Source organism: Carlito syrichta, unplaced genomic scaffold, assembly GCF_000164805.1.
Source record: "Carlito syrichta isolate Samal-C Ts95f unplaced genomic scaffold, Tarsius_syrichta-2.0.1 Scaffold309486, whole genome shotgun sequence".
Classification (NCBI taxonomy): Eukaryota; Metazoa; Chordata; class Mammalia; order Primates; family Tarsiidae; genus Carlito; species Carlito syrichta.
In genome coordinates, this window is record NW_007253582.1 from 184407 (window position 1) to 196450 (window position 12044).

The following is a 12044-nucleotide window of genomic DNA, read 5'->3' on the forward strand; positions in this document are numbered from 1 at the left end:
TTCTGCCTCAACCTTCCAAGTAACTGGAACTACAGGTGCACACGACCACACCTGGCTAATTTTTTATTTATTGTAGAGACAAGGTCTCGCCAAGTTGCCCAGGTGGGTCGAACCCATGGGCTCAGGCAATCCACTTACCTTGGCCTCCAAAAACGCTGGAATTACAGGCTGAGTTACCGAGCCTGGCACACATATTGATTGAATGAAAATAATGGTAAAAGTTATAGATAAGTAGAAGAGGAATGCAGATCATAGTAGATGCCAGGGAAAATGTGGTAGCGTTCAGAGAAGCAGAATAGGACATCTAGTAGGAAAGATGGAAGATTTCTCTGAGGAATCCATGCTTGATATGAACCCTGGAAAGTACATAAGATTTGAATACGTTGAGATTTGTGCATGGGGAATTTGAAAAAGACACAGAGAAGTTGGACTGTGAAAGAGTCTGGACACTGAGGAGCTGTGGGAACCGGGCCAGGAAATTACCGAGGTCTCAAATGCCAGGTTGAGGAATATGTATTTGGGCCAGAGCCGTGAGGAGTAACTGAAGAAGCTTTGAAAAGGTAACCAGTATAATTTAAGCTGTGCTTTGGAAAGATGAATTTTGCAGTAGTCATGAAATGAATTAGATAGAAAAGTACTGGAAGTTGGGAGAAAAGGTTATTTGAATAGTCCAAGTATGAGGAGGTGAGGACCTGAACAAGGACACTAGCTTTAAAGATTAAAAGGAGGAAGCGGATTCCAGGTGGAGGAGAATCTGCTGGATTTGGTAGCTAATAGGAGTTAGAAGTGAGGGGGAAGGAGAAGCCTGGAGGTCCCAGGTTTTAAAGTTGGGTGAATGAATAATGGTACTGGTGAGGAATGCCGAGGGTAGGGATTTGGAATGTGATAGTTCAGCCAGGGTAAGTCCTGAGACATTTTTTCAGAATCTTATATAAGTAACATATCCCATTTTGATTCTCTTTGAAAAATGCATCAGCCTTCATAGAGCTCTCTCTGTGACCTCTTTAAACTCTGTAGTAATACCACACAATAGCAGATTTCAAACGGACACAGTTGAATGACTGCTGCCAACTTTGCAGAATTCCCTTCCTGTCTTAGGTAACAGCTAGGCTTCCATTTTTCAATGACACTATAGTCCCAAGTGTAATAAGACATAAACATTCTTCAGTTTTGCTGGGAAAGGCTTCATTTGTCTGTGTGGTCCTGTGTCTCCTCCCAAGAATTTGTCACTTATATGCATTTTACTTAATCTGCATATCATCTTTAAAGTTTTAACAATGCATTTTTTATTTTGTGGTTGATAATGATGTAATTTTTGTAGCACTGTCTAAAACAGCCAGTGTTCCTGATTTGCACTGCTCCCAGGCTAAAGACTCTCAGCCTGTGGATTCTTTCTGCTGCTGCTTCACCCTTGGTACCCTTGATTTGTGTTTATAGTGGCCTTGCAAAAGTTATTCATCTCCTAAGAATTTCACAAGAAGTTTTGGGGGTTGATCTGTGATCTAATTTACATTGGTATTTAAGTTAGTTGGCTGAGTAATCTGTTATAAGCTTCATTCATAATTTGAATAATTAAAATACTGCCTTTTGTGAAAATAGTCAGGATATGAAAGTGCACTGTAATATTTTCCCAAGTCCTACCTCTTTAAACATGCATCTGTAAAAGTGACACTCTATGGAAGTATTTATTGAGCTTATTTGACCACAGAGCATTTTAAAGGTTGTCATGTCACCAAGTTGCCCAGGCTGGTCTTGAACCCCTGGACATAGGCAATCCTCTTGCCTCTGCCTCCCAAAGTGCTGGGATTGCAGGCATGAGCCAACTCTACAATAAATAAAAAAAATTAGCTGGGTGTAGTGGTGCACACCTGTAGTTCTAACTACTTGGGAGACTGAGGCAGATGGATCACTTGAGTGCATCAAGTCAAGGCTAAGGTATCAGTTTGTGACACTGCACTCTAGCTTAGGCAACAAAATGGGGCTCCGACTAAAAAAACAACCAAACAAATAATAAAGGTTGCCATGTCCCAATGGAAAACCAAGAGGTGGCTGTGATGTATAGTAATACTCAGACTGATGCTGAGAATTTTTAAAGTCTTACGGATAAATTAATTGTAAGAAATTGCTGATACTTGGTTCACTTGTTAAAACTTTTTAACAGAAAAGGATATAAATCTGAAAATTCAATTATTGTATTACTAATAAATTAACACATTCATATATTTAAAATATAAGACAAGATCCATAACTTCAACCAGCAATTCTCAATTAGACCACAAATACCAATGAAAGGGTTATTTGGTAGATGCTGACCATACATTGATGTTCAGTCACATATTATCTCCTGCATCAGCCCATTGTGCGACTTCCTTGAATGTGGCACAACTTTATTAATTATAAGATAGTAACACATTTATATATAAGAAGATAAGATCTTGACACTTAGACTAAGACGCCATTAACTTAATAAGGGATATATAATCTAGAACAACTGTGTAAATGTGTTTGATGTTTTCTTTATATGTGACTACTAGATAGCATCCAATACCTACATTGGATTGCCTTGAACCCCTATTCCATGTCCTACTCCCTCAAGTTTTCTGTCTTAAAGGATTTGCATTGTCAAGCACCCTCTTTCTCCCAAGTCAACTGGGATACAAAACTCAGACTTTTCTTTGGTTTCCACAGGACAACCACTGTGTGTGTGCCATGATTTCTACAGAGCAAAAGTGGAGGATGCTAGGGAGGACCACATTGCCACTCTATGGCCTTCACTGTGTAGCTGCTTTCTCTCACTTTGTAGGCCTCACTTTATACTTCAACTATTCATCAAAATTTTTTTCTAAAGAAATAAGAACTCTCTCAAGTGAATTTCTATTGAATAAGATTATTTCCAAAATGAACTTTAGAAAAAAAAGACACCCCCAACTGTATTAATTTAGATAAATCTACTAATCCGTCATGGTGTAATTGTGCCCCAGAGAGCACAGTTTGGGAACTGCTGTGTCTGTGCTAGTTCAATGTTCTCATCGCCTAGGCATTATCTTAAAAATTCTATATTGTGGAAGAAAACCAGCCTTATAATTTGACAATTCCTTTCTCTGTGTTGTTTCCTTGTTTTGTTTTCTGTTATTTCAATCTTGCTATAATTGCAAACAGAAAAGTTGCACGACCACTATAAGAAACTTCCATATACTCTACCCAGATTCTCCAGTTGTTTATCTCTTAGCCCATTTGTTTTATTCTTTGTCTCTCCCATCTCTCTCTCTCTCTCTCTCTCTAATGCATGTAAGTAATATATGCTTATTATGTTTTCTGATTCATTCAATATGTTGGAGACATATTTTTACTAAGTATTTTTATGTATATTTTTTGATAAGAATATTCTCAGGCCAGGCTCAGTGGCTCAGCCTGTAATCTCAGCACTTTGGGAGGCTGAGACAAGTGGATTGCCTGAGTCCGTGGGTTTAAGACCCACCTGGGCAACTTGGCGAGACATCTTCTCTACAATAAACAAAAAATTAGCTGGGTGTTGTAGCGCACACCTGTAGTTCCAGCTACTTGGAAGGCTGAGGTGGAAGGATCGCCGGAGCAGGTGAGGCTGCAGTGGCCAGGAGCATGCCACTGCACTCCAGTCTGGGTAACAGAGTGAGGCTCTAACTCGAAAAAAAAAAAAAAGAGAGAGAGAGAGAATATTCTCTTTATAGCCTTAATACAATTATCAAAATCAGAAAATTTTGTATTGATATAATGCCTTCATCTAATCTGATACAATACTAATATTTAGCAATCTATAGTTCAAGTTTTGTCAATTGTTCCATTAATAATCTTTAGAGTTGTTTTTTTCCCCATGCAGGATCTAATTCAAGATCATGTATTACACACAATTGTCATGTATCTTTAATCTTCTTTCAGCCTGGGGCAGTTTCTCAGTATTTCTTTATCTTTCTTGATTTAAACATTTTTAAAGACATTTTTAGACATTCTCCAAATCTCTGACACTAGCTGGGCATCCGACAACCCAATTCAATTCTGATAGTAACTTCCTGGAGTTTGCGCACACCCTACATGCAATGGGCTCAGTCCCGCAAAACTGCTCCCACTTTTCAGACTCCAGTTGCAAATGGCATCCCCAGGCTACCCATGCTTCTTCCATGCTGACTACCAATTTGAGGGGTCCTGTGTTCCTCCTTTCCAATTTAGTAGTTTGAAGAGCAATTCAGAGAACTCAGGAAGGCACTCTGTTAGTTTTATGGTAAAGGTCACAACTCAGGAATAGCCAAATGAAAGAGATGCACTGGGCAAGGCATGGGGGGTGCGGGTCTCAGAGCTCCCACGCCTTCTCCAGCACAGCAATATAGTCACCAATCCAGAGGTTTCCCATACCTCATTTTTCTGAATTTTTTTTTTTTTTTTGGTAATTGAGGTTTCATTATGTAGGCTTGATTGATTAAATCATTGGCCATTGGTTATTGGATTCAATCTCTAGACTCCCCTCCCCAGAGGTTGGAGGTAGGATTGAAAGTTTTAACCCTCTAATCACTTTTTTGGGTTTCTCATGCCATGCTTATATCTTGAAGCTTTCTAGGGCTCATCTCATGAGCATGAGCTCAGGTGCAGTTGAAAGAGGCTTGTTATGATTACTCAAGAAATTCCATGGATTTTAAGAGGTCTGTGCCAGGAACTGGGGACAAAGACCAAAAACATATTTTCTTATATCATAGAACTTGTATATATTTTAGCAGGAGGTATGTGATGTTTACCCTCCTGTTGATGATGTTAAATTTGATAAGTTGGCAAGCGTACGTGCACAATGCATATTTGAATACCTAACCCTTAACTGTACCCCACAATTTTAAAATAAAAAATATGTTAAAAAATATGGTAAGTTGGTTAAAGTGGTATCCATCAGAGTTCTCCAATATGAAGGTACAGTTTTCCCTATTTGTAACTATTAAGTATCATATGGGGAGATACTTTGAGACTGTGTAAATATTGTGTTCCTCAACAACCTACACTCAACCAGTTTTAGCACTTGCTGATTTTTTAGCTCCATCATACCTTCTGTGTTTATTAGCTAGCATGCTAATATAAGAAGGAGTTCTGCTTTCTCCTTTCATTCATTCATTCATTTATTTATATCAGCATAGATGCATGGATTTTTATTTTTCTGGTGAATTTTGATCCCTGTTGTCTTTATTCTGACCCACTTATATCAGATTTGCTGACTCCTGTGTCTTTTTGATACATCCTTATTACTTTTTGGTGTTTTCTTGCTTTCTGGTTCATCAAAATGTTTGAGGTTTATCTTACACTGTCCCTGACCTAGTCCTAGAATCATTCTTTTTTCCAAGGAGCCCTGGTTTCTTTTAGTGGAGGGAATGGTATTTAGAAACCAAGATGGTGACATTAGATGTGATCATTGCTGCTGGTATATCAGCAGGCAGAGCTAGAGAAAAAAATGCATAAATAAACATACACACCTATATTTTATTTATTTCTATGTCTACTTGCTATATTAAAAAAGAATGAATTCATACTGATACTTCTAATTTCAGTCAAACAACTCAAGATGCATTATTTTTCTTCCTCTTTTTTTTTATTGGGTGTTTTTTTCTTTAAAAATGAACCAGGCTTCCTTGTTCTTTGTCTATTTGCTAATGTGCTTCAGTCAGCTTTCTAACTCTCTACTCTAGATTTTAGTATTTTTCCCTTTAGACTATAGAACTTCTCTTAGCATTTCTTATAGTAATGTATAGTGGTAACAAATACTTTCCAGTTTTAGTATATCTGAAAGTGCCTTTATTTTGCCTGTATTTTTGAAGGATATTTTTATTAGATATACAATTCTTTTGGGAGGCTGAGGTGAATGGATTGCCTGAGCCTGCAGGTTCGAGACCCGCCTGGGCAACTTGGCAAGACCTCATCTCTACAACAAATCAAAAAATTAGCCGGGTGTGGTAGCACGCGCCTGTAGTTCCAGCTACTTGGAAGGCTGAGGCGAAAGGATCACCAGAGCCTAGCAGGTCGAGGCTCCCGGCCACTGCACTCCAGTCTGGGTGACAGAGTAAGACTCCAACTCAAAACAAAAAGATATACAATTCTTAGTTTAGGTAGTTTTCTTTCAGTTCTTTAAAAGAGTTTCCCATTTCTTTTCTGGTCTTCATTTTTCTCATGAGAGATCAGCTATCCTTTGTATTGGGTTGATGCTTAATTTCGTAGTGTTTTTCACTTGCCCTGGAATGGTTGGTCACAGTTCATCACATTTACTAATTTCAAGTTGACTGATGTGGATCATCATGGATTAAAATGTATAAACATTCTTCATCTAAGCCCAATGGTCTAACTGAACATGGAGAATCACTCAGGTCAAAGTGGCCCTTTTTGAAATGACAGAACCATTTTCTGCAGTGCTTTCCCCAATGACATTCTCCCCATGCATGGCACAAATGTTTTACGCCACCTCTACTGCCTTTACTCCTATGTTAAACTCAAACAGAAGAATATGTCAAAAGTGTTCAGTTTTTTCCGTTTGACACTCCATCTTCTTTAGCCCACAAATGGCAATAACTTTCTTCAAATCTGCAAAATGCAAGGTGTATTCACAAGCACAACATTGTCATTCCAAATGACAAATGGCAAACAATAAACAAACTCCCAACACTGTGTGTTGCCATGTGAAAAACAAATCTGCGACCTTATGCATCAACCTAGTATTTTCAAATTAATATGTTTCACCTTATATGTCATTTTTATAACAGGTGTATAAGCTTAAGGTTTTTGTCAGCTTTGGGAAATTTTAGTCATCTATCTTTAAGGATTTTTCAGCTCCATTCTCTTTGGGACTCCATATACACATATGTATACATGGTATTGTCCCAGAAAATGTCAAGACTCTGTTATATAGTTTTTGGGTTTTGTTTTTGCTTTTCAATCCTTCTGATGGATACTTTCTGTTGATTTGTCTTCAGGTTCACTGAATCTGTTGTTAAACTCATCAGTGAACTTTGTGTTTTACACACTGAATTTTTCAGTTCTGGAATTTCCACTTGACTAGTTTAATAGTTTTGCCTTTCTTTGCAGAGATTTTGTCATTATCACCACATTTTCCATTAAATCCTTAAATTCATCTATATTACCTGCTTTAAAGTGCTTGTCTATTAATTCTAACATCTGAATCATCTTGGGGTCATTTTTATTGACTGCTATTTGTCTTCACTGTGTGTTGCATTTTTCTGTTTCTTTATATGTGTAGTGATTTTTGATTGTATCCTGGGCATTGTATACATTTTGCTTCAGAGCATTTGGATTATATCCTCCTCCTCTAAAATAGGGATGAGATTTGTTCTGGCATGCAGTGAAATTACTGGCAGATCCTTTTGATCCTTATAGGCTTGGTCTTATTATTTGTTAGAGTGAATCTGTTCTAGTTTTGAGTCTTGGGGAGTACCCCTGACTATAAGGTATAGTCCTTACTCCTAAGAAGTGGTTTTTCCCTGTCTCAAATGTCTGAGCTGCTTAGTTAATTCTGTACTCTGGCGGGGCAGGAACTCTATTGTCTCTAAACACTTTCTTAGCTGGTATCACCATTTATTTAGCTCTCAGTTTGAAGCATGTAATTTTTCTAGTTCTCTCAGTTTTGTCACATACGTATCAAAAGTGACTAGCCACTCACCCTTAACATCTTTTCCCCAGTTCCCCAACACGGCCTCTGTACTTTGCTTTATGAATTCTAGCCACCTCAGAAGTTTGGATCTCTTTTCAGTTTTGTTCAGAAGTGTTGCTGGTTGGGTAGCACCTGCCTTCTCCAAAGCAGGAAAATATTCTCAGGCAGAAAGCCAGAGTTTTGTGTCAACCTTGTTTCTTTCCCCTCTGCCTTGTCTGTGGCTTTATTGTCTTACATTTTGTCTAGTCTTATCTTTGTCTTCAACAGGAGGATAAGTCTGGTACTAGATACTTTGTATGGCAAGTGTATATCCAAGGCTCTGTGTTTTTTCATTCTATCCTGTTCTCATAAATAGTGAAAAGAATAATCACAATGATACAACGTTTCACTTTTTCTTTGGTGTTTCCTTAGCCTAGAGGGGTTAGAAGTTATCTATGTCTATTGTCTTTGCACTGAGTAAATTGTTAAAAGGAAACTCTTTGAGACGCAAAGAATTTGGAACTTTACTTAAAATGAAACTTGAAGGGTATATTATTCCCACTTATTTTAATAAAGAAAGAAATCTAAGACTTCTGTTGATTTTTAACCTAATGGTAGGCAAAAAAGCTGTGAAAGCCTTCCTGATTTCCATCTGTCAAACTCTGAGTAGATAGCTTTAATTAGTTGGGTTTCATCCTCTTCTTTATAAATTGTCTTGTAATTCAAATATTTATTAACAAAATAATGGCTAAAGATGTATTTTTATTCTTCACACTTTGATTATTAGTTGGTAAAATAATTCACCATATGTCAATTTTTTATTTCTTACATCTGCCAATATTATTTTACTGTATGTTTTCTTTAGATACTTTGCAATATCTAAAGCAAAATAATAACTACTTTATTAGAAACATTCAACTGTTTTCTCCATATCTCAATTAATATAACTTTGTATTTATAGAAAAAGCAAAAATACAGTAGTGTTTATAATATAAAGTATTTATACTCATTTTCCAGCATTTTATACCTGCTTTTGAAATTATCTTTAAAGTCAAATTTGGCTCTCTCAGGAGAAGATCGGCCTCATTTCTGACCCCAATTGATAGAATCTAGTGTAATCACCTACACGGCTTGACTGTGACTAATTTATTAAAAAAAAAAATAGAAATGCCCTTCAAAAGATGAACTTTTCCAGTGTGGCTATTCCATATTCTCTGAAGGGAATTCCAAATGCAGAGTTTTTGAGGCAGCGATGCTATTATTAGGCTGAGCATGTAACTTCCCAAGGCTATTGCTTTGAAGGGAACAGCATTCCTTTAGATGTTTATGTTCTGGAATGTTTGTTTCCATTCTAATCTTACCTCATGTAGTTGTTTCTGTTGATTTCCTGTATTATGGTTTCCCCCTTACCAACAAGATTTACTTTCAACTGTAATAAGCTAAAAATGATCACGTTTGATACCTGTAGTCTTATTTGTTAGTGAATTGTTTCATATTTTTTAGCAAATGTGTTTAAGTTCCGGTGCTGAGAATGCAGTAATGAACCACCCAAACAAACAAAAAACCAAACATCATAGAGTTTTCAGCCTAATTTTAGATGTCTCCAGTCTAAAGTTTAATGAAGAATTAAACTTTGCTTTTCTTTAGCCATATTTAGAACTTTTACACCTTTCAAAAATCCTTTGTGATTATTGGATGTATATAATGTACCTTGTAAAAGGGGGAAAAGATTGAAAAGGTTAAGGAATTGTTTATATTCTGACTCAGTCTGCACATCTTTTTTATATATGCAAAAAAAATGAAATTCATACAGACACTTGAGATAGAAGTACAGAATACTGAGGAAATGTGAAAACATCCATTATAAGGGAAGTCAAGTCATTTATTAGAAAGGTTGTTCTGAAGGTGGTAGGTTTTTAGAAAAGGTTTTATAGCAGAGACACTTTCCTTTGGATGGCACAGGAGAATAAAGTAGTGAGACAGAGACAGGCAAATTGTGTTATGGAGTGGAGAGTTGCCACTTTTTCCTGAATTGAAGTACAGCTTTCTAAAGTGGTTAATAGTTTGAATTTGAATTTCGATTATTTCTGACCATTTGTTGGAGTCTGTATTCTTTTCCTCATAAATGCTAGCTGCTAAACAAAAGAAAAAATTAAATTTATCTTTGCCAAAGATGATGTACTTATATGGTTTGCTGCCCTTTATAATGATAAAATTGTTACTCAGAGTAAGAAGGTAAGTCAAAGGTTAGATGGTTAGATTTCTGCAATCTAATAAATCAGAGAAATTAAATCAATCTTTGAACAGGTCCATTATTAAATTGAATTTCTTTTCTTCATCTTTTTTTTTTTTTTTACTAGGATCCTCGGTTCAATGCAGAAGTTGATCAAATTACAGGCTACAAGACACAAAGTATTCTTTGTATGCCAATTAAGAATCATAGGGAAGAGGTAAGTCAGTTTTCTCTTTTACAAAATGTCATTTGGAAATGTTTTTCTTTCTGAAAAGAATGTCTATATACTTTGCACATATACAACAAATGCTGTAGTAATCAGTTAGCTATAAAGAAGTTAAATGTTCTACTTGATATTTTTTATTTAGATTTTAGTTATAGGGTTGAATTCTTATGAAGACTTTACTATGGCCTTTGACTTAGAAATAAATTTAATACATGTCATTTTCTATCCCCCTCTTTCCCTGAAGGCCTTGTTCTGTCTTAAGATATATAATTATGGTTGTAATTAGAATCAGTTTATTTCATACTATATTTTAAGTGTATGAGTAATCCTTATTTTATAAATGGTCATCCAATTTCAGGGATCATCTGCTGATTTCTTTGGATTCAAACTGAGGTTTTAAAAAATGGAAATTGTCGCTACTTCTAATTGTGTAAATTTCAATCTGAAATTATAACAGGTAATTGAAAATATGTTGGTTTACATTTCACCTAATTAGAACATTCAGATTCTGTTAGCACTGAGTCCTTTTTTATTCTACCCTTATTTGAAAAAAGTTCCCCCTCCCCTACTTTGGGGAGATGAATTTCTTCTTTCTCTCTTTCTAATTTACTTTCTAAATAAACTATATGTTCTAATCTAAAAAAAAAAATGTTAATAAATCATCAATTAAACTGAATATTTCAAAGCTTTCTTAATTTTGACTGTATGTTACAACCAACTGGAAAATTCTAAAAGATGAGGGAATTTATCATGGGAATTGGCTCATGCAATTACTGAGGCCAAGAATCCCACAATGTGCCACCTTTGGGCTGGAGAACCAAGCCTTTGGTGTAATTCAGTGAGTCCTGAGGCCTGAGAACCTAGGGGGGAGGGGTGGTCACTGGTGTGAGTTCAAAGGCCTGAGAATCTGGAGTTCTGATGTCCGAGAGGAGGAGCAGATGGATGTCCCCATTCCTGAGGAGAGAGTGAGTTCACTCTCCAGCTTCCTTTTTGTTGCGTGAGGGCCCCTTAGGGTTGGAGGATGCCCACCTACACTGATAAGGGTAGGTCTTCTTTACTCAACCTACTGAATCTCAAATGCTAATCTCTTCTGAAAACATCCTCACAGACACACCCAGAAATCTTGTTTTACCAGCTATCTGGGTATAGCATTTAAAAACTCTAATGCTCCGAGTTCACCTTAAATCATAATCTCTGGGGTTGGGACCCAGGTTTCAGTATTTGTTAAAGCACCCAAGTGATTACAATGTGGGTCCAAGGTTAAGAACCACGGCCAATCATAGTAGAAGTACTTGATGCCTCTACTTGATTTATATTTACATTCTTACATCTTTCTATTCCTTCTCCAGCCTTCTGTTCCCAAGTCCTATTGATTTTTTTCCATTAGAGTTTTTCTCATTTCAGTGCTTTTCTTTTCATTGCTGCTGCCTGAACCATAACTCAGACCTTGAAGTAATGCCTGAGATTTTAAAATTTTCTCATAAGGAGTTTCTTTATTTTTAGTCAATTTCCCTTTAATTCATTTTGTATATCAGTGCTCTGGGAATTTTAGTAAAACACGACTTTCTAAATCAGTGCTTCAGAAACATTATTGTGCATAGGTGTCACCTGGGGATCTTGTTAAAATGCAGATTTCTTATTCAGTAGGTCTAGGCAGACATTGGAATTCTTTTCTAGCAAGTACAAAATTGATCATGCCCTCAGTCTGCAGATCACAATTTTGCTAATAAGGTCCTAAGTCAGTTACTTCTCAGTGCCTTGGAGTTGCCACATGATTTCTTAAGAGGGTGGTTCCAGCAGTAGTTATTAAAAATACCTGCAGTGGCCAAGCTCGGTGGCTCAGCCTGTAATCCCAGCACTTTGGGAGGCTGAGGCGAGTGGATAGCCTGAGACCGCAGGTTTGAGACTAGCCTGGGCAACTTGGCGAGACCGTGTCTCTA

The 12044-nt window shown here is 36.8% G+C and overlaps 1 protein-coding gene across 2 annotated transcripts in view; it reads left to right on the top strand.

The window, feature by feature from the left end:
• PDE5A (phosphodiesterase 5A) overlaps positions 1-12044 on the top strand; it is a 138011-nt gene that overhangs the window by 22236 nt on the left and 103731 nt on the right. For both annotated transcript variants that reach the window (XM_008067352.1, XM_008067353.2), the window contains exon 3: positions 10006-10095. In XM_008067352.1, the coding sequence (XP_008065543.1) occupies positions 10006-10095 (90 nt within the window). The remainder of the gene's footprint in view (positions 1-10005; positions 10096-12044) is intronic.